The 24431-nt window shown below is 33.8% G+C and overlaps 2 protein-coding genes across 8 annotated transcripts in view; both read right to left on the reverse strand.

The window, feature by feature from the left end:
* LOC126976923 (uncharacterized) overlaps window positions 1–24431 on the reverse strand; it is a 77439-nt gene that overhangs the window by 23541 nt on the left and 29467 nt on the right. The window lies entirely within an intron of this gene.
* Window positions 7106–24431, reverse strand: part of LOC126977151 (uncharacterized) — a 102331-nt gene continuing 85005 nt past the window's right edge. The window contains exons 1-3 of one of the 6 annotated variants that reach the window (XM_050825891.1): window positions 15342–15502; window positions 13472–14320; window positions 7106–7698 (exon numbers count right to left, since the gene is read on the reverse strand). In XM_050825891.1, coding sequence (XP_050681848.1) covers window positions 7340–7698; window positions 13472–14320; window positions 15342–15426 — 1293 coding nt within the window. In that variant the 5' untranslated portion in view covers window positions 15427–15502 and the 3' untranslated portion in view covers window positions 7106–7339. Of the gene's footprint in view, window positions 8548–9568; window positions 9782–12256; window positions 12319–13471; window positions 14321–15341; window positions 15503–24431 lie in introns of those variants that run through there. The other 5 variants (XM_050825898.1, XM_050825850.1, XM_050825863.1 and 2 more) reach the window with 5 other exon arrangements.

A 24431-nucleotide genomic window follows, 5' to 3' on the forward strand; every position in this document is an offset into this window, starting at 1 on the left:
AGTGCAGTTTAGTCCAACTAGACAAATTGGATAGTTTTTATTTCGATTTGGGACCCATAATCCGAAACTAGTCGGTACCCACGATCAAACGTGCGTAAGGCTGTGTTAATAATTAAAGTTATAATACCTCCAGATAATTGTAATAATTTAGATGCAAAAAATATTCAAACGCGGCTTCTAATAAAGATAATTAAGTATGTAAAGATAATTAGGTGAGTAAGTAATAAAGATATTATAAAATTAAACATAATTTTATATAATTTATAGTGTCCAGCGTATTGTTTACAAGCAAGGCAATATACAAGGTCGGATTAACTTTCAATTTATAACCGCCAACTAGAATGTGTAGTACCTGTTCTAGTTCGATGACGTAGATGTTATTCATGTTATCTGGCGATCGTGGGATTTCTAAACAGGTATTCTAGACTTATTATTAATAATAAAACTTTTACTTAGACGGAAACCAAACAGTAAATTATAAACTAAAGCTTAAACTAGTCTGTGTGCCTCTTTGGACAATGGCCTCCCACAATTGTGACCATTTGTCAATAGCCAATCTTTATTTCGTCAACCCATCTCCTTGTGGGCCTGTCTCGCTGCCATCTTTTGTTACTTCTGTACCAGCACATTAGATTTTGACCATTTTTCGTGTCCCCTGATTGTATGGCCTGCCCATTTACACTTTAGTTTTCTGATGGTTACTGTTACATCTTTTGTATTAGTTTGTTTCTTTATTGTTGCCAATCTACTTCTGTTAGATAATTAAGGCAATTATAAATTCAATTGATAAATTTCTTCAATAGAGTTGAATCAATCGATAAACTCCTACTTGAATGTGTACATGTGATGCGTTATTTTCACGAGCGCCTGTATCATAGTTACATTTCTAGTCATCACATTCCGACCTGGAGCCCTATTACCAAAATCAAAATACGAAGTTTCGGTTGACAGACATTTCGGATACGAATATTGATACGATGTTCGCGATTAGATATTTTGTCTTTCGTTTCCTTTATTTCCAAATTCGCTTGAAATTATTATGATCGTAACTAGAACTTCGCTTTTTATGGTTATGTCTATGGTTTCGATACGAAATCCGTCCGCACTATTCAGATCCGACGTACTTTGGTAATAGGATTTAATTCGAAGTTCGTCGTTCTTTTGTTTCGGATCGAAAGTTCGGCTTTCAATTTTGGTAATAGACCTTCTGACTGTGTCGGCCTTACAAATAAACTAAGTATAAATTTAGACCTGAGAGTAAACCAAGAATAACCAAAATGTCTATTGGTAAACATTTTACACACTCTTGGCTTATTCTACCAACAATATTGAGTTTATTAGTAAGGCCGTAAGTGTTTCAACAATCATGTCCATATAAAATATTTCTAACGTCATCTCACTATCCGAGCTGTCATTACTTTTTGCCCGCGCAATAACTGGCACACTGATCCAGTGACATTAATATTGCGCCTTAATGATGTCGTATGAAGTGAATTAGATATTATTTCTGTAATAATTGTAATAACTGAAGCAATAAATAATGATGGCGAGTGTGTGTTAAACGGTACCATCTGCTCACCTTGATACTTCAGCTTAAACTCGGATTAGCATTCACTCACTTCATTCCCCGCCAAAATCATCTTCAGCCGGAACTCGTCCACTGCTGGACAAAGGCCACTTGTGAGTCAGTTGTGGTCTTGTGAGGGGCCTACCAACACTACGTCGTCCGGTACGTGGTCGCCATTCGAGTAGTTTACTGCCCCAACGGCCATCTGTCCATCGAACTATGTGCCCTGCCCACTGCCACTTCATTATAAAATTAAACATAGTGTACGGGGGTACACATCATTAATTGCTCGTAGTCATATCCTCCATGACAAGATGGACCGACGATCTGGTCAAGATCGCCGGAATACGTTGGATGAGGGCAGCGCAGGACCGTTCGTCCGACCATTCACTCTCGTTGACCAAATAGTCTAACATACGGATGGTTTACGTACATTTTTATATACCAAAAATACATCGCAAGTTTATGAATAAATTCTGTCAAGACTATATTATATATTATAATATTATATTATATATTATAAAATTAATAAATGAAAAAAAATATATTAGGTAACCATTGCATTTATTTATTTAAGATACTCGTATAAATCACTTACCAATCGAAAGTATTAAGCCTATTGAATATGCAAACGTTAGGTTGATTTTTTGTATCCCTGTAACTATTTATGTCGGTAGGAAACGATATACGACCGAATAAACCAATCATTAGCAAAATGTCTATTTGTAAACATTTTGCATATTCTTGGTTTATATTCAGGTACCTATAACTTTATACCAAGTTTATTTGTAAGGCCGTTTATGTTTACCTAATTTCTTATAATAATAAACAATTTCTTGTTCATTCAATCACCACATCGTGTAATTATAACATTCTAATTGCGAGTATCTACAAACTTTCGTACAAACAATAATAATCAATTAACATGCACATCCTCACTCACGCAGTAGCTTGGCAGCCGGACAAACGGCCAGAGAAAGTTGTACTTTGCGTGCAGATAAAAGGCGGTAAATCTATCTGTACATACAATTACGTAGTAATGTAGAAAATGTGTTCTCGTGTGAGAACTGAATATTACGGCGACGATGAAACGGATGAAATAGCTAGGTAACTGAAAAATGTGTGAGAAAGGCCCCCCTCCTCCATTTCTTACGGGCTACGTTCACCTCCTAACCATTATAGTCTATATAAAATGAAGATTTCAAAAATAGGTCTGAGACATTCGTTTTGGAATGGGTGGTAGTTTTTTACTTTCAATAAGTGATGTCACATCCTATTTTGAATAAAAATATTTGAGTGTTCCACGCATTTCCCTCAACTCAAGTGGCAGTGGGCAGGGCACATAGTGCGACGGACAGATGGCCGTTGGGGCCGTAAAGTCCTGGAATGGGGACCACGAACCGGAAGACGCAGTGTTGGTACGCCCCCCACAAGATGGAACAACGATCTGGTCAAGATCGCCAGGAATACGCTGGATGAGGGCAGCGCAGGACCGATCGTCATGGAAATCTTTAGGGGAATTCAGTGTCCAGCAGTGGACGTCTTCCGGCTGATGATGATGTGTGTTATGTCAAAACGATATCATTTATTTGGCTGATTTGGATTTCAAGTATGCACGTGCATTGTAACAATATTTCATACAAATATAAATAAAATATACTCGTTCTGACTTGACTCATACTAATTACACCGCAGTAAGGCTAATTTAGGTGAGATAGAACATAGTAAGTGATTTCTACGAGAGTGCAGTTAAAGGTGTCCAGCCAAGGGAATTGGACTTTCTCTCGAGAGTGCTTTAGTTAGTAGCAAATAGACTGCACATATCAATTTTTTTATTTAACCCCACTAGATCTATTTGAAGTATTAATCAGAGCATTGTCCAAATTTTTTTTAAGACTGACGCTAATTTTTTGGTTATAGTTTTCCGTAATAATATTCAATAACCACACAAGAAAACCATAAAAGGACAAGTAAAAACTTGATTGCCCGCATTTTTGTACGAAACACACTTTCGGCCCAGTTGCCACATCAATAAATACACTTTGCATTGTAGCATAAAAAAATACCGTATCAATAGTTTCGATAATCCGGTACCACACACGACTTGCATCGTTCCGGTCAAGGCTGCGGGTAACCGCTCATGTTTTCACTCACGACTATTTGCGTTGGACATCGAGTCCACCTTTCCATTGCTTTCTTTGATGACGCCAACTATACTTACACTGCGACCCACATTTTTTGTGCCGTAATGAATGTGAAATTTTTGGAAAGGTGAAGCCAATCCGCTGATGCAATTGGCTGAGATTTTTATTGTGTGATTCAGCTGGTAATACCTATTGTTATGTTGTTACTTTGTAAGACGATTATCGGTACTTTTAACGTGCAGATTGCATGTCTGACCATTGATAATATTATATATATGACCATACACTTACAATATACTAACGTTTAGACAAACAATGCGTGCGAGAGAGAAGAACGTGCCTTACAGAGATATAGAATGCTACGCATCAGCTGGATCCAAAAAGCTTTAATTCCTGTCTTCCGTCATGTACAATAAAACTGTTGGTGGGAAAAATAGAACGCAACGAACGCTAGACTTAGAAAAAAAACATGGCTCTAAAAGATCCAGGAATGAAGAAATATATATTATCGCATGGCACAAAACAAGAAGTTCGCTGAGCTGACAGTTAGTAGTATTTTTTTTATTGGAGAGAAGTACAAACGTACAGGTCACCTGTCGGGCTAGGATGCGTAACGCGAGATATGTCGCGACGCGAGAGACAAAAGTTGTCGACATCGGTTTATTTCTCGTTTACCCTAACATGTAGGTACACTACAAGTGACAAAATTCTCGTCGAAGACTTGGCCTTGTTGCGTAGACAAACCGATGTTGCCGTATAACAAGGATGAATGAAGTATAAATGGTATTCTTACCTACATAATTGCTACACCGAATTCGTTCATTCTATTTTTTATCTTTAACTATTATAATGAAAATATCATCGACAAACAATCTCGTCCACAAGATTGTAGGACGACAAATCACTCTACTTTAATTGTCAAAATTCGATAAAATATCAGTGACGTCAAAAAAACTTTTATCTCCACTTTTGACGTAACGAGACGAAATAAATATGCAACCATGTTCGTATCATCCTGGAAACACCGCGCTAGGAAATTACTTAATTAAAAACTATAGATTAAATACTGCGACGTATAAGGGCCTTATCAGAATCCTTCAGATTACTGGGCGTTTAACAAATCGAGTGTCCCTTTAACTATTTTGCGGAATAAAACTCACTTTTTCAGAAAAGTCTCCATTATTCCAGTTACTACGTGTGTTCCGGGGATGGGTGTCAGCGGAACTTGCGGTAGTCGCGAACATTGAAACTATGGCGCGAGAGCCATAGACTACACTTTGTACGCACGGTCATAATTTAAAAGGTATGAATGATATGAAAAAATTCACATAAGTAGGTCCCTAGGTTAAGAATTGGTCTCCGCTACAATACCTAAAAACAATAGCTTTTTTATTACGGCAAGCATTAGATGCTTGTGTGCGTGGCATCTTGACACTCAATGGCATCTTTCAAATTTTGTAACATACCTACGCTTCGTGTTATTTTACTCTGAAATGAATAAAATACTTACTGATGATATGCGCCAATTAACGTGTAAATACATAGCACGCATACACTTACACTACTACGAGCCGATAGGCGGCCATTATAAGAATTGTCATCGTCTGTGACAGATCAGTTTACGTCTCAATAAAATATTCTTATGCCGTCGTGCGTTGTGATAAAGTGTAAAAACGATACTATATAAGTATTTTTGGCCATATTAGATTATTTAAGGGAGAAAAAATTGTGTAACTAGTATGCCCGTAACCGCACACACACTAGCATAATGGTGCTTCACTTGCTAATATCACGGCGCGGAGTCCTTTTTTTTACTCGTCCGTGTAGCGTGCGTACAAAGTACACAATATGTCTGAAGTGAAACTTCTTGGCATCCTAATTTTTATACTAATCTATTCTCTGAATCATTTTTTTTGCCAATAATAGAATTTTTTTTGTTATAACTTTTTAAAAGCGACTTTAGAGAGCTACTTTAGAAAAGCTAATTTGTAAAATATTTTGTTATTTAATTATGAAAAATTGTATATTAAATTCTCAATTGACAAGTACTACAAATGCTTATTTGTAATTATTAAAATTTCCTAGCCTTCAGACGAATTAACACAAAATATTATAAATTAACTTTAAAAACGTTAATTATTAACAAAAATATGTAACTTACTCTGAACAACTGCTTAGTATGGGATGATTTACAAATGTTTATTTATAAATTTAACTCATTGTATACATACAAATGATAATGTTTCGGTCTGAAAGGCGCCGTAGCTAGTGAAATTACTGGGCAAATGAGATTTAATAACTTACGTCTCAAGGTAACGAGCGCAATAATTGTGGTGCCACTCAGAATTTTTGGGTATTTTAAGAATCCTGAGCGGCATTGCATTCTGCACTGCATGGGCATGGCGTATCAATTACCATCAGCTGAACGTCCTGCTCGTCTAGTTCCTTATATTCTTAAAAAAAATGTAAATACATTATGCGACAGACTTGTTATCTAAGATACTAATATTTAACTACTAACGAATACATCAACCAATAGCGTGTATTTTTCTCGATCGGGAGAGAGAGACTGAGAAATCCCTTTCTCAGTCTCTCTCTCCCTCTTCTTGGACTAAAACGTCTCACATTATCGGGTCACTAATATTATTATTATTGCATTTCATACGTTTAATTTTTACCCTCATGCGCGCAAAGAAGCATTACTTCAAAAAACATTATACTTTACCTGAATAGGTAAGTATATAAGTACCTAAAACTTTCTTCTGTCAACATTAATATTAAATTGTAGTATGTGAAATCAAATCAATGTAATACACTGCAGCTGTGATCCGAGTGCTGATGGATCTAAAAAGGGAGCAGCAAAAGTAGTATTTCTTTAAACGGTGTTGAACTTCTGTACTACTATTTTTTATTCTGTGGTTTTAACTCATTAAGTGCAACTGCTTTACTCCATATCAGTTATAATCAACAAATAATAACACAAATCTACTAAAGTAAATCAGATCAATCAACTATTGGTAGTATATAGGTGTTAAATAGATTATTTATTAACCATCTTTATTAGTTCTCAGTCATCACAGTAATAATGTGGCGGTCCTCCACAGAGCGGTTTTCAAGCAGCTTTCTTTCACATACTACAAAGCTGTGGAATGAGCTTCCTTGTGCGGTGTTTCCGGAACGATACAACATGGGTATCTTCAAAAAAAGCGCGTCCACCCTCCTTAAAGGCCAGCAACACTCCTGTGATTCCTCTAGTGTTGCAAGATAATGTGGGCAGCTGTGATCACTTAACACCAGGTGGCTCGTTTGTCCTTCTATTTCATAAAAAAACAGACAAGAAAAACACAGACAGGAAATTCCCTAGCAAAAATAACCAATAAAATTGTCTTACAAATCTTATTAATATCTTTATTGAAATATACTGAAGACATTATGCAATGATACATTTTTTTAAATACTGTAGGTATATAAGTTCTTAATTTTTGAAATTCAAAAGAATTCCAATGAGCCAATGAGTTTCTTGGCAATTTTTCTCAATTACCTCATCATATCCAATGTAAATAACGCAAAAACAAAGAGAAAAAAAATTCATATGATTTTTAAAGTACAAAATTTAAAACTAAACTAATTAATAAGGAGGGCATCTGTGGCACCACCAGGAATCAGCCAATTCAATCATTGGCAACTCAATACCACAATTCAAACAGGTCCAAGGTTTTTCTGATGCATGCTCTTGAAAGTGATCATTCAACAATTGAACAATATTCATCCCTGTAAATGTTACATCACACATCATACATTTCACATTTACTTCACATGTTGTCATTCCTTCCAAGTCACAGTCACCGACAAACATTTCAAAAGTAGGTGTTATTATTTCTTCCAGTTGAACATCATACTTCTTGTCAACTGCATCACTGTCCGCATTATCTACGTACAAATATCTTTTGTAGGCATATGTACTTAGGGTCCGCCTGTAGTATGCAGGTACATCAAGTTTTTCTTCAAAACCAATCTCTTTCACTATAAAATCAATTATACACCTACTTTCGCCGGCATCAGGTTGTCCTAACATGGAGGCTATTTTTTTTAAGTTATTTGTCACTACACTTGTATTTACCGTGGTTTTGTGTCTTCCGTCATACTTTATCTGTAATTGTAAGCTAGATTCTTTTGGAGAGGGTGATTGCACACCTAATACTTTATTCACTAACGTATGCTTCAGTTTATGTTTGGTTTCTCTAGAGTAATATAAAATTATATCATGTTTTACTTTCACCCTTACTTGTATCTGTACATTCCACCAATTAAGAATTGCGTCTAATGGCAATATATATGATTTTATAGTTTTCTCCTGTTTGTTGCCATTGAATAACATGCCTTTCTTTGGGTGCCTGAGAATGAGATTATTGAACTTAGACCTGTTCGCTTCAATCACTAGCGTAACATCACTATGCTTTTCCTTGTTATCTTTTAAATCTAAATTTGCTATATTTAGGACATCCTCTGCAGCCTTCTTTGCGATTGGCCTGGTTGTATCGACAATTGATTGCAAATATGACTTAAATTCTTCATATTTTGATTTCAACATCATTTCTATGGCATTCTGATTATTCTCTTTTTTGTATTGATTTATGGCTTGGTCAAATGCGTCCCATTCAGGCCAGTCTTTGAGGAATCTCTTCATAACTGATAAGTAAATGTCAATTTCAAGTAACTGTAGATTTTTAAAATTGACATTAAATTCAATTTTTAGTATTTGTAAGATTTGCAAATTTGTAAGTAAAGTTTTATCATTCTCTATTAGTCTTCTAAATAGAGACATAATTGGCTTTTCTGGAATAACATTTAATATCTTAGACAGAATGAACATAATATAGTTAGATATAATTAATAATGGTAATAGAGACACAAAAGCAAGGAGAAGAATCCTATACTTATAGAAAAGCATGGGGTGGGGTTAAGAAATAGCAATGGGCAGTGTGTCATACACATGGTTCAGAAAAATAACTCAATTATCATTCAAAAACAAAACCACAATAATAACTAGGAAGTGAGTGGAGAGAGTAGACCACAACTAAATAGACTAAAATATGGCTATATATAATAACTTTGTTGTTCAAATCATTAATCAATTTAACTTCAACACTATTCCCAGAATATGGGGTGCAAAGAAAAAAATACCAGAATTGCCATTGGTTGAATCATCAAACAACAAATACTCAGAACACAACAAAACTGCAATACAAGGAAATAAAAAAGAGGAATTTTTTTAGTTAAGACAGGCAAATGGGCAAAATAATGGGAAGAGGTGAAGCAACCTCCCATGGACATCCACAACAGCAGGGGTCAAGAGATGTGTTGCCGTCCTTTAAGTTGGGCAAATGTAGATTCTGTTTGAAAAAGAAAGAACTATTAGGAAGAAAGACAGATCAGTACACTTTATTTATTCTCTCTGAAACCAATTCTATTAAGTATTAAGAAAAGTTAGTAAACCTAGTGTATAGTTACTGACTTTTCATAGGTTCTTCTTGTATTATAGCATTCTAGTGGTGGCTGTGAGTGTGATAAAACAGTAATCATAGCTTAGATATTAAGTTCAAAGAATTCTATAGGTTTAACCGGGTGATAATTTTAATGCATGTAATTATAACATTTTATTTATTATAATTATTTTTAAAGTAATAGCTTCTATAACAACTGTTCTTAGAATATTTTGTCTATATTATACATGTTTCCTCTATTCTTTAATGGAGTCTATTCAAACAAAACAAAGTTGCAGGCAGGAAAAGCGTGTATAATAAATAATATTTTTATTGATTATTTGGTCTCCGCTATCGTATTTTTTAAATAATACCTGGTTCATTCGCCCGTGCTATTGATTGCTTTTGTTCTTCTTCTCCATCGGATGTGACATCGACCACTTCACTGTAGACATTCATTTTTCAATATTATACTCAATTACAATTAGTGATTACCAGTTACAACCAGCCGGGCTAATATGCGCAATGCGACATATTGTCTCGATCAATAATAAGTTACTGTATAGTCTACAAAGATACTCTATACTCTCTATGTCTAAACTCTATTATTTATACAAAGTGTTACTACGCAACCCGGCATTTAAGTTCGCTCAAAACAGTCATAAGTGCAGTAGATGATAGAAGTGATTATGCGAGCAATTAACTATTTATATTAAATTTTGTTGTTATCAATATAAATTTAAAATCCCCGAAGACAGGATCGACCAGGCAGCGCCGTTGACGAGCAAGACCAGTCTGAGGCTGCTTTGCACAGGATGCCGGCTAGATTATAGAACCTCAACGCCTTTTTCGTGACCGTGCAATTGAGTAATGTGCAAGCATTATTTTTTCAGTCTGAAGGGCGCCGTAGCTAGTGAAATTAATGGGCAAATGAGACTTAACATCTTATGTCTCAAGGTGACGAGCGCAATTGTAGTGACGCTCAGAATTTTTTGATTTATCAAGAATTTTTAGCGGCACTATATTGTAATAGGCAGGGCGTATCAATAACCATCGGCTGAACGTCCTGCTTGTCTCGTCCCTTATTGTCATAAAAAAGACGCGGGGACCAGCCATCGCTTCCCTCGCCCATATGTCTCGGTCACAGCACCTGAGAATATTTTCACGCACTCCACTTTCCAACATCTTCACGATTCAAACAGGCGTGTCACTCGGCGCTGTATGAATAAAAACACGCGCGGGAACCTCGAGGCATTCATTTGATCGGTTGTCAACTACTCACAGCGACGGATATCCGCGTATTCCAGCCATACTGCTTTTTTTATTTTCTTTATTTACATGACTGCATTGAAATCGAAATTGAGTTTAAGCCCAAACTATAGTCTAATAAAAGCCTTCCACTATCTTCCTTGTCTATGTTCAGAGTTAAAAAAAATATTACCTATTGACAAAGTAGAGTTTAATGTAAACTAAAGAGTAGGTTTTAGATAAACAAAATAAAAATTGCGTGCAAAGATGATGTAAATACTACGTAGAGGCGGGACTGCTTAGTAAAAATTTGAAATTTAGTTTAGTATGAAACGTGTAGTGATTTGAGATAATTTTGAAATAGTAATTACAGGCGACGAAGTATAATCCGGCTAAGTTTGAAAGCGAAAAGTTGCTTATAACGTTTAACGGCTTTTATCTTGTAAAAATTTCGGGTATCTCCGTTTTTTACAAGATTATAACCGTCATCCGTCGATCTATCAATGATTGCACGTTTCATACAATCGAGTGAATCGTTTTTTTCTTACAGAGTATCGCTAGGCCTATAGCGTGCCACGGACTAGTAAAAAAATAAGGACTCCGTGTCACCTTACATAGCAGTGTAGCACCAAAATAAGCCAATTAACATGTAAATACATAGCCCCATGAACACACTTACACTACTACAAGCCGACAGGCGGCCGTTATGAGAATTGTCATCGTCTGTGACAGATCATTTTGCGTCTCAATAAAATATTCTTATGCCGTCGTGCGTTGTGATAAAGTGTAAAAACGATACTATATAAGTATTTTTGGCCATATTAGATTATTTAAGGGAGAAAAAATTGTGTAACTAGTATCCCCGTAACCTCACACACACTAGCATAATGGTGCTTCACTTGCTAATATCACGGCGCGGAGTCCTTTTTTTTACTCGTCCGTGTAGCGTGCGTACAAAGTACACAATATGTCTGAAGTGAAACTTCTTGGCATTCTAATTTTTATACTAATCTATTCTCTAAATCATTTTTTATTTCAATAATATAAATTATTATTATTTTTTTTGTTATAACTTTAAGATTGATTTTATTTATTTATGAAAAATTGTATATTAAATACTCAATTGACAAGTAGTACATTAAAATGCTTATTTGTAAATATTAAAATTTCCAGACGAATAAACACAAAATATTATAAATAAACTTTAAAAACGTTAATTATTAACAAAAATATATTACTTACTCTGAACAACTGCTTAGCATGGGATGATTTACAAATTTAACTCATTGTATACATACAAATAAAAATGTTTCGGTCTGAAAGGCACCGTAGCTAGTGAAATTACTAGGCAAATGAGACTTAACAACTTACGTCTCAAGGTGACGAGCGCAATTGTAGTGCCGCTCCGAATTTTTGGGTTTTATAAGAATCCTGAGCGGCACTGCATTCTGCTGCATGGGCAGGGCGTATCAATTACCATCAGCTGAACGTCCTGCTAGTCTAGTTCCTTATATTCATAAAAAAAGGAAATACATAAAAAAGACCTTTGCTTACTGTAGTATAAGACATTATGCAACAGACTTGTTATCTAAAATTCTAATATTTAACTACTAACGAATACATCAACCAATAGCGTTTATTTATCTCGATCTCCCTTTCTGACTCTCCCTTTCTCACTCTCTCTCTCCCTCTTCTTGGAGCAAAACGTCTCACATTATCGGGTCACTAATATTATTATTATTGCATTTCATACGTTTAATTTTTACCCTCATGCGCGCAAAGAAGCATTACTTCAAAAAAACATTACACTTTACCTGAATAGGTAAGTACATAAGTACCTAAAACTTTCTTCTGTCAACATTAATATTAAATTGTAGTATGTGAAATCAAATCAATGTAATACACTGCAGCTATGATCCGAGTGCTGATGGATCTAAAAAGGGAGCAGCAAAAGTAGTATTTCTTTAAACAGTGTTGAACTTCTGTACTACTATTTTTTTATTCTGTGGTTTTAACTCATTACCAACAAATAATAACACAAATCTACTAAAGTAAATCAGATCAATCAACTATTGGTAGTATATAGGTGTTAAATAGATTATTTATTAACCATCTTTATTAGTTCTCAGTCATCACAGTAATAATGTGGCGGTCCTCCACAGAGCGGTGGAACATACTACAAAGCTGTGGAATGAGCTTCCTTGTGCGGTGTTTCCGGGACGATACAACATGGGTACCTTCAAAAAAAGCGCGTCCACCCTCCTTAAAGGCCGGCAACACTCCTGTGATTCCTCTAGTGTTGCAAGATAATGTGGGCAGCTGTGATCACTTAACACCAGGTGGCTCGTTTGTCCTTCTATTTCATAAAAAAACAGACAAGAAAAACACAGACAGGAAATTCCCTAGCAAAACTAACCAATAAAATTGTCTTACAAATCTTATTAATATCTTTATTGAAATATACTGAAGACATTATGCAATGATACATTTTTTTAAATACTGTAGGTATATAAGTTCTTAATTTTTGAAATTCAAAAGAATTCCAATGAGCCAATGAGTTTCTTCGCAATTTTTCTAATTTACCTCATCATATCCAATGTAAATAACGCAAAAACAAAGAGAAAAAAAATTCATATGATTTTTAAAGTACAAAATTTAAAACTAAACTAATTAATAAGGAGGGCATCTGTGGCACCACCAGGAATCAGCCAATTCAATCATTGGCAACTCAATACCACATTTCAAACAGGTCCAAGGTTTTTCTGATGCATGCTCTTGAAAGTGATCATTCAACAATTGAACAATATTCATCCCTGTAAATGTTACATCACACATCATACATTTCACATTTACTTCACATGTTGTCATTCCTTCCAAGTCACAGTCACCGACAAACATTTCAAAAGTAGGTGTTATTATCTCTTCCAGTTGAACATCATACTTCTTGTCAACTGCATCACTGTCCGCATTATCTACGTACAAATATCTTTTGTAGGCATATGTACTTAGGGTCCGCCTGTAGTATGCAGGTACATCAAGTTTTTCTTCAAAACCAATCTCTTTCACTATAAAATCAATTATACACCTACTTTCACCGGCATCAGGTTGTCCTAACATGGAGGCTATTTTTTTTAAGTTATTTGTCACTACACTTGTATTTACCGTGGTTTTGTGTCTTCCGTCATACTTTATCTGTAATTGTAAGCTAGATTCTTTTGGAGAGGGTGATTGCACACCTAATACTTTATTCACTAATGTATGCTTCAGTTTATGTTTGGTTTCTCTAGAGTAATATAAAATTATATCATGTTTTACTTTCACCCTTACTTGTATCTGTACATTCCACCAATTAAGAATTGCGTCTAATGGCAATATATATGATTTTATAGTTTTCTCCTGTTTGTTGCCATTGAATAACATGCCTTTCTTTGGGTGCCTGAGAATGAGATTATTGAACTGAGACCTGTTCGCTTCAATCACTAGCGTAACATCACTATGCTTTTCCTTGTTATCTTTTAAATTTAAATTTGCTATATTTACGACATCCTCTGCAGCCTTCTTTGCGATTGGCCTGGTTGTATCGACAATTGATTGCAAATATGACTTAAATTCCTCATATTTTGATTTCAACATCATTTCTATGGCATTCTGATTATTCTCTTTTTTGTATTGATTTATGGCTTGGTCAAATGCGTCCCATTCAGGCCAGTCTTTGAGGAATCTCTTCATAACTGATAAGTAAATGTCAATTTCAAGTAACTGTAGATTTTTAAAATTGACATTAAATTCAATTTTTAGTATTTGTAAGATTTGCAAATTTGTAAGTAGAGTTTTATCATTCTCTATTAGTCTTCTAAATAGAGACATAATTGGCTTTTCTGGAATAACATTTAATATCTTAGACAGAATGAACATAATATAGTAAGATATAATTAATAATGGTAATAGAGACACAAAAGGAAGGAGAAGAATCCTATACTTATAGAAAAGCATGGGGTGGGGTTAAGAAATAGCAATGGGCAGTGTGTCATACACATGGTTCAGAAAAATAACTCAATTATCATTCAAAAACAAAACCACAATAATAACTAGGAAGTGAGTGGAGAGAGTAGACCACAACTAAATAGACTAAAATATGGCTATATATAATAACTTTGTTGTTCAAATCATTAATCAATTTAACTTCAACACTATTCCCAGAATATGGGGTGCAAAGAAAAAAATACCAGAATTGCCATTGGTTGAATCATCAAACAACAAATACTCAGAACACAACAAAACTGCAATACAAGGAAATAAAAAAGAGGAATTTTTTTAGTTAAGACAGGCAAATGGGCAAAATAATGGGAAGAGGTGAAGCAACCTCCCATGGACATCCACAACAGCAGGGGTCAAGGGATGTGTTGCCGTCCTTTAAGTTGGGCAAATGTAGATTCTGTTTGAAAAAGAAAGAACTATTAGGAAGAAAGACAGATCAGTACACTTTATTTATTCTCTCTGAAACCAATTCTATTAAGTATTAAGAAAAGTTAGTAAACCTAGTGTATAGTTACTGACTTTTCATAGGTTCTTCTTGTATTATAGCATTCTAGTGGTGGCTGTGAGTGTGATAAAACAGTAATCATAGCTTAGATATTAAGTTCAAAGAATTCTATAGGTTTAACCGGGTGATAATTTTAATGCATGTAATTATAACATTTTATTTATTATAATTATTTTTAAAGTAATAGCTTCTATAACAACTGTTCTTAGAATATTTTGTCTATATTATACATGTTTCCTCTATTCTTTAATGGAGTCTATTCAAACAAAACAAAGTTGCAGGCAGGAAAAGCGTGTATAATAAATAATATTTTTATTGATTATTTGGTCTTCGCTATCGTATTTTTTAAATAATACCTGGTTCATTCGCCCGTGCTATTGATTGCTTTTGTTCTTCTTCTCCATCGGATGTGACATCGACCACTTCACTGTAGACATTCATTTTTCAATATTATACTCAATTACAATTAGTGATTACTAGTTACAACCAGCCGGGCTAATATGCGAAATGCGACATATTGTCTCCGGTCTCGATCATTAATAAGTTACTCTATAGTCTATGGTCGCGTAGCGAGAGACATTTTTTTTTGGTTCTGTTCGTCCATCTGGGCAGGCAAAGGGGTCAAAAGCCCATACAGCCAAGTCTTCATTTTTATTTTTCTATTCTTCACGTTACACAGCTTGTTCAAAGTCAAGCTAAGTCTTTATATCATCTTCATCTTCAAACATAAATAGTACAATTTCATAGTAGTATTTCGTGTTCTTCATGTTTTATTTTCTTCGTATACATATAGGTTCGCATGAAAGGACGAAGCCAAGTCTTTCATTGATAATATTTTTGTTCCAATGAAGATCAAGCTTAGCCCGGGGTTTAATAATAAACTTTTATGATATAATACTAAAATATAAATCTCATATACGTTATAAGAAATATATTATACATGAATTATAAGTAATAATGATGAATATTAGTTTAATATAATTATAAGATAATATGGAACTGATTTAAGGTATAACTACAAATAAAATATTTACATTTATATATTAAAATTTACATTATAAACCCAAGTTCAATATTAATTTATGGACGAATATGTTTTAAGTCTGTGTAAAGGATTGTGTCAAAAGCCAAGCCGTATTTTCAAATTTCGCCTACCGTTGAAACTATAAATTTGTAAAGCGGCACGAAGCAGTCATACGTTTTCAATAACTGCTGAAGTGAGCGCGGGATGTTTTCAGCATTCTTATACATATCCAAGAGGTAGTCTATCAATGTAAATCTTTGAAGATTATATTGGGGACAGTCAAAGAAAATGTGATCAAGAGTTTGGATGGATAAATTACAGAATTGACAAGTTGGAGAATCTAAAACACCGATCCTAAATAAATGAGCACCACTACGTGAATGTCCCAGACGTAACCGACAAATTGTGGTGTAAAATTTTCTGTGTAAGTATTTTTTCTTTTCAACAAACCATTTGCCCTTTGTTTGAACAACTTGTAGCCAATAATTCTGAAACTCTTGCAAGAATGTACCTTTAAAATGAAACAGTGCATCTGTGTGTGGTATGGGAATGTTCAAAGCAGTATGTATCTGATTACTATTCACAATAGATTTAGCAAGATAATCAGCTTGTTCATTTCCTTCCACGCGTATGTGTGAAGAAGTCCAGAATAAAACAATATCTTTTGCTAGGCATTGATATTTGTCTCTAATAAGCGAGAGACAAAAGTTGTCGCCATCCGTTTTTTTTTTTTGTAATTTCTGTTCAGTGAGTTAATCAAAGAATAAATTAACTAAACCACAAGTAAAGTATATTATCTTTATTTGGAACAAACAATAAATACAGCATTAGAAATAATAAGGGCCAAACACTAAAAAAAGAGGCGACACCAGCCAGTACCAGCTGCGACACGCTAATCGCCTAAATACAGTCCCACATAGCCTGGAAAAAGCTTCCCGCACAATACATGCTATGAGCCCTCGGGTTTATAATAAACTCCCGGACTATATCACAAGCGTGTCAAATTGTAACACTTTTAAATATAAACTCAAAAGGTGGCTCATTGAGCGCTCGTTTTACTCATATAATGAATTTATAAATTAATAATTGAATTATTATGTTAAGTATGATATAATTATAGTATGACGTGTAATAGTATTTACGAATAAAAACTTGAACTTGAACTTGAACACTATTTGTGCCAATACATGGTGCAGCACCAGCCGATTTGGCCTGGTGAAGTAGGTACTGAACTTTTAATATTTATTGGCAGCAAATGAAGCTAATATAGTAATGTATGAAAAGAATTTGATATTTTCGAACTTATAATATATTGATTATTCTGGTAGTAGAGGAACAAAACTATACAGGCTGTCCCAAAGTTATGGGACATGAAGGGAAAGTACCTTAAATATCGAGGAAAGGCTATTTTACTGAAAGAAGACTTTATGTTATTTTTAAAAGTTAGTACTTCTGCATTCAAAGATATTCTAAAAATTACTTGCCTCGTCTGGGAATCGAACCGACTGAAATGTAAAAAAAATCACCCCTACTTTTATAATGCCAATCGAAAGAATGGCCAAAAACTAATAAATCTTCATATAGCCTATCTTCGATATTTAAGGCTAATAATTCGATCAAAGTTTAGTGAACTTTAAACCAATAAAATAAAATAATGAATGCCTTTACATCGATATTGTGCAAGTCATCTGTAACACGCAACAACGATGCATCCTATCGATTGATTTCAACACTTACTTAGTTCGTAAATTTCGATAGACATGTATTGTAGCTTGTCTATAGTTTTATTTATAAAGATCTAACTGACCCGACAGACGTTGTTCTGTAGATAATAATAAAAACTTTTTTATAGAAATTTGCCAATATTTCAAAATGTTTCTTATTTTCATAATAAAGGTTATATAAGCGTTTACGACTTTTGTGGATACCTATTGTTGCCCAATCATTAAATAATACACTTACAATAATAAATTGCTCTAGTTTTATGTAACCTTCAGGTATCAGTTATCAGCTGGACAATTTCAGCATGAATATTTTGATGTAGAAGTTTAAATAACGATGAACCCCTTATGGAATTTTTGAAGAGAAACTTCTTTACGCACGCTTCAATGCTGAATGTATGACGAGAGCCTTACGAGCGAACGCTATCGTTACGCGAACGGTGATTTCTTAACTTAGGTAGTAACTGGTGGATGTATGATGAGAGCGTTACGAACGATCGCTATCGTTACGCGAACGGTGATTTCTTAACTTAAGGAGTAACTGGTGAATGTATGATGAGAGCGTTACGAGCGAACGCTAGTGTTACGCGTACTTCACCGTTCGTTCTTGAATATGTCGTAATTAGATTTCGTTCTTGAACAATTTTATAAATATATACTTTTTTCTTTCTTTAGTCGGGTGGTCTAAAGGCACACTCGTTTTGTTTAAGTAAATATTCATACTGCACGCATGATTGGGGAATAATATGGTGATTTATTGACTTGGACAGAAAGCTGGTGAATACGTGACGAGAGCGTTACGAACGTACGCTAGCGTTGCGCGAACGGTGTTTTCTTTATTTGGGGAGTAAACTGGTGAATGCGTAACGAAAGCGGTCACGGTATCCATTGGTGAAAACAGCATAAAAATTAGTGCAGTAGTTTTTGAGTTTATCGCAAACAAACAGACAGACGCGGCGGAGAACCTTGTTTTATATTATCTATTGATTAATACCTGTTGACTTTCTATCTATTAAAAGCCACATAATGTATTTGTAAGTCGTGTGAATACTTTCAATAATTAATAGAACATAAAATATTGTTCAATATGTGTCGTGGCATACTACTGGTTTCACCCACTCTCTTCGTCTATTGTTGAACGAAAAACAGCGGTTGTGAAGAGAAATTTTCCGATCTATACAAAAGCCTTTCATGTGATTTTAACACCGGAAAGTTATGTTAATTAGTTAGAAATTTATATATTGTGAAAATGGTTGTGTTGATGCATAACAAATACAAATTTGTATCTTACATAATAATTATCATAAAACTTTGTATTTAGGCACTTGATAAGAAATAAATAAATATTTTACTAACGTTTTCAAAATTTCGACCAGTGTAGGACCTGTAGGGATAGAATAGGGGATGAAAATTCGTACTCAAGTCCAAACAACGTCACGGTTTCACGCCTAACTCCGAATTCAATGACCAGTAATTAAACTAGCTACGGCGCCCTTCAGACAGAAACACAGTAATGCCTACACATTACTGCTTCACGGCAGAAAAAGGCGCCGTTGTGGTACCCATAATCCAGCCAGCATCCTGTGCAAAAGAGCCCCCCACTGGTAGTTTCGGAGATAAGTTTATGAAACACTATATTTAGGTACTAAATAAGAAGTAATTTATAAACATTTGTTCGAGCATTTTTGAAACTTTGACCTACGTGGGAATGAAATAAGCGATTAAAGTTCCCAGAGAAATACTATTAATGAGACTGTCCACAATAATAAGGGATATCCGCTTTTTCGCAGAAGAGCGGTGCCAGGACAGAAGAACAGATTTACAAAAAATGCTACCCAAAGTAATTATACCACGCGCACGAAGTTGCAGGTAAAAGCTAGTTTAATTATAAAAATACACTTTTATTAATATACGTCAATATAATATGTAAGGTATCGGCACAGAGCAGTATGCACGAGTATCGAGTCAATCTATAAGGTATTAGCGAGTCAATATCACCGATAACCATCGTACATCCATCACTGTTATGATGAATGAAATGAGTGACAGAGGTGACAGGATATTTAGTTATAATTGCACACTCTATTGAATAGCAACGGTTCATATTCGCTTACACAAGAAACAATTTTGTAGTAATAATAATAATTTTTAAATATACTCGTATGTTTTGTGAACAGTATGGGACCAAAAACCAGATGCTGAGATTGACGAGATTTTCATGACTGGTTGTGTCTCGTGTTTGTTTACAAATTAGGGAAGAAGTTAAAAAAAACCTTCTTACAAGTATTGTATGGAACCGAAGTGCAAAAACAATATTGTAACACACAGATAATGAGACGGGTTAAGTAATATTATATCTCCATTATCGCTTGTACTTTTTTTATGAAGATCATTTTAAAGTACCTTCAACATATAATATAATAAAAGCGTATCAAAGTAAAAACTGTGCATTTTTTTTTATTACTATTACGTTATTAGTATATTAAAAACAATACCGAAATCAAAAAAATACTTCATGTCCATGGGTCTGTTTGTTTGTGATTTTATTTACGTACGCATTTTCAAAGTAGCCTACCACAATTAAAATCGCCTGCGACTACAAAAAATATTGAAGTGAAAACTTCTTTAACGGTGTTGACAACTTTTCTTATGATGGGTATAGAATGTTAAACTAGCGTCAGGACACGTGACCTGATTGAAAATTCGTAAGACAGTCGTTAAAATTATGGATGAATGTTAATTTTTTGAGAGATAAACTTTTCAATGTAAAAATGTTGTGAAGTGTAAATTTTTTTATGTAATATACATTGTCATTTTTGGGTACGATAGCGCAATAAATGAATATATATACTGATAAATTAAGCAATTCGTGCGAAATGATTCCATAACCAATTCAAATATTCAAAAGTGCACGTAGTTAATGTTAAAGTTTTCACTTCTGTGCCGGCAGAAGTGGTTTTCCCGGAGCGCAACCCGTTATTTTATAAGACAACTTTAAACAACACACTTAAAATTGAAACACACTATCACAGATCTATTTTTTATGAATCATATAATTTACTTTGAATCTGTGAAGTTATATAATTATACAAAAATGTAGTTACATTGAGTATACATATTCACATATTTATTTAAATATGGAATTTATTTTAGTGAATGGAAAAAAGAGAACAAAATTACGACATTTAGGTATCCTTATTTCGACACATACAATGACGTTTTATTTGGACACATATCGCAATGCAGATCTTCTTAACCCAAAGGAAGGCAGAAAAAGCTTCTAAAAGCTATATAAGTCATAACGTATATGTAGATTATGGAAACTTGGCAAAATGGGATTTGATAACTTGAAACCTTTTTTAGATACTATTTTGTTTGTGCAGCATTTTTTCATATTTTGCGCATATTGGTCTTGGACACATATTTTGTTATTGTTTATAAATTAATTAGTAGCACCTGTGGTGCACTAAGGAGAACTGTTAAAATTATTAAATTAATTCCTTTAGAATTCTTTTTGATGTCATTTCTTAGAGGTTAGTTCTTAAGTCTATTTATTTCGACCTTTTCACAGCTGTCATAGTCTATCTAGACGTATAAATGATCTAAGGATATAACACTTTAACCATATTTTTTATGAAAAAAAAAGCTCGCTGAGTTTCTTGCGCCTGTTCTTATTTTTATTATTTTTTCGATTGGATGATAGTTTTTGACTTTCAATATGTGATAACATGTCCTATTTTGAAAAATAGTATTTGAATTTGAACAATTCGCGAAAAAAAAGTAATACGTATTAAGTATTTAAGTAGTGCCTAAGTAAGTTTATAATATACACACTGTTATACAATATGGTTAAAGTTGGAAAGTTCTATTGTTTACTCTAGCGGTATTTGCTAAGTTGTTAATATTACTTGTTTAGTGTGAAACGCACTTTATAGCCAATTGTTCGTGGAGCCTTTCACAACTTGTTTTAATTATATAACAAGACATTACCGTAAATCTGCCATTTACATCTTTAGTTTTTACATGATTTAACACGCCATAGAATTTATAATGGTTAATTTATGTTTGTTTGCAGCATTTTAAATTATTGTGAGAAACGTCTCGTATTTTTTATTACTATTATTAAATGCGAAGATTATATCATGTTAATGTGGCTCATTTGAAATAAACTGGTAACTCATTTGTAGATAATAGACTGTCTTATTTGCACAGACTTTTACAGAATATTAAAACGGAATAGTACATTACGATACAAGTGCGCAAAGTAGGTCGTTCCCGCACGAGGGAAGCGAATGCAGGATGAAATACGTGTGCACAAGTATCGTATACTATTTTTCCTATTAAGTTGCGCAAAGTTCGACCACTATAATTATTTTCATTCCCGCACATTCACATTCCCGCACGTTCTTGTCAACGTGTGGGAAAGTGGTACTTTCAAAATCTAATACTACAAAATCGAACTTTGCGCACGATAATAGGAAAATATATTAATTTACCATTGGGAGTGACAATAACATAACATATTCCAACTATACTTGGTCAACGTCATGAAGCTACATCAGTTCGAAAAGGGGCTTTGACATAATAGAAGAACTGATACAAACTCCCAGTCCATGTTTTAAATTATACATATAAGAACTTAGCCTATTTAATATAACATTATACAATTTGTTCCCTGCGCAGAACTAGGGAAGAATTATTAATCAAAGAAGCATAATATATTTCTTTAATTTGTTATATATTTTATATGTCATTTGAAAATGATATAATTAGGCCTATGAAGGTGACTTCAACGCGCTAGCTTCACTAACTTATTAAACGGTACGATTCATAGCCTTTATTCTGTTAACACAAGTTAAGTGCTGCATATTGATAGCTTTGAAGTCGGTGTCAAGCCAAACGTAATAGCAGGTACCTCCACTCGCCAAGCGTAACTTTGACCGGGATAGCTTCCTTATTACAGTAAGTAAGCTGTTTATAATAACGTTTTACTTTCTTTAAGGCTTGCCACCGGCTTAAAACCTATCAATATGCGGCATACAAATAATTAGTAGTATAGTATTTTATTAATATTAAGCAAAAGTATTAAGTTTGCCTAAGAGGTGTATTAAATTAAATCCTCATTAACTTATTTTATACGTTTTTTGTTTTTGAAGTCGGTTTTTTATACGTAGATATTTTTGTAACCCTATAAACCCTGTTTATGCACTAAAATTCGCATTACGACTAAGTATAATAACAAGGTTGAAACTTAAGAATTTCATTTAATTTCTTTATTATTTAATACAATAACATATATTGATTTTCATGCCTAATATAGTTTTACAGTGTCAGTCTCAAAAACAGAAACAAAGAGGCACCTTTAATGTATTCAATTCCTCTGGATGGCTTACTAGAAAACTCTTCGCAGAGCCACCCAGTGATTACCGTCTGCTCTGTAATTTTATTTAATGTTAATAATGAATGAAATAGAACTAAAACTGACAACAAAAACAATATTTATCTGGCTTTAAAGTATACCTATCTTATAATAAGAAACTTTAAAAATTACATAATAATAGACAAAGCAAATATACAATATAATCTTAATATATATATATATATATAAATTATGCGTCACGTTGTTTGTCCGCGATAGACTCCTAAACTAATGAAATGATTTAAATGGGGATTACTTCATGGAGTGCAGTTTGGTCCAACTTGAGAGATAGGATAGTTTTGATTTCGATTTTGGACCCATAATTATTTTTATTTTCAATAATTGTTTTGTATGGACATATTTTCTATGAGAGAAATTAGTGACGCACGGTTTGACAGTTCTACTGTAAAACAATTTTTATTATAACAGGGTGCATAATATATTTTACGAAATAATTCTTGGTGTTATGAAATATTATTGACATATTCATAAAAAAACAGTATTTTATTTATCATGCACAGAACAACGTCTGTCGGGTCAGCTATTTGAATATATATATATTAAATTATTGCACAAGTATTAAACAGAAATAGCACATTAAAATCTGAATGTGTAAGCGATACAGCTCATTTACAAATGACAGCTTCAGAACCACAGATGAAAGTAATCTTGAGTGCAGAACACAAGCTATACGTTTACTAAGAGTCACGCTGTATGAACATACAATTTGATATTACACAGCTCTTGCAACTTAAGAATTCACTACGTATTAACAGTAGATACAAACATAACTTCACGCTAAATTGATCAAACTAAAATCTAAATGACAAACAGAAAAGAAGGCGAGATGATGAAATAATAGAAATAGCCGGTAAAGACAGGCAAATTATTGGCAAGATAGACACGCGTAGAATAAGTTGGTGGAGGCCCTTAACCCGAGGAGGGGTTCATATACAAAAATAACTAAGATATATATGTATTGATCAAAGTCAAACTCAATATAATCTTTATTCACTGTAAAACTTTATAAGTTATATAGTGCAAGTCAGGATGAAGTACAAAAGTTACAATAGCATTGAAATCTGTATAACAATATTCATTAACAAAATTTAAAACATTAATTCCAACTATCTTTATCATTCAAATAATCTTTCATATTATAATAGGCCTTAGATGTTAATTTATTTTTTACGACACATTAAATTTTTTTTTCGATCTGTATTGAATATATGTTATATTAAGGATATGAAGTAAAAAGGCTTTTTTTATTATCATTATATTC

Source organism: Leptidea sinapis, chromosome 2, assembly GCF_905404315.1.
Source record: "Leptidea sinapis chromosome 2, ilLepSina1.1, whole genome shotgun sequence".
NCBI lineage: Eukaryota > Metazoa > Arthropoda > Insecta > Lepidoptera > Pieridae > Leptidea > Leptidea sinapis.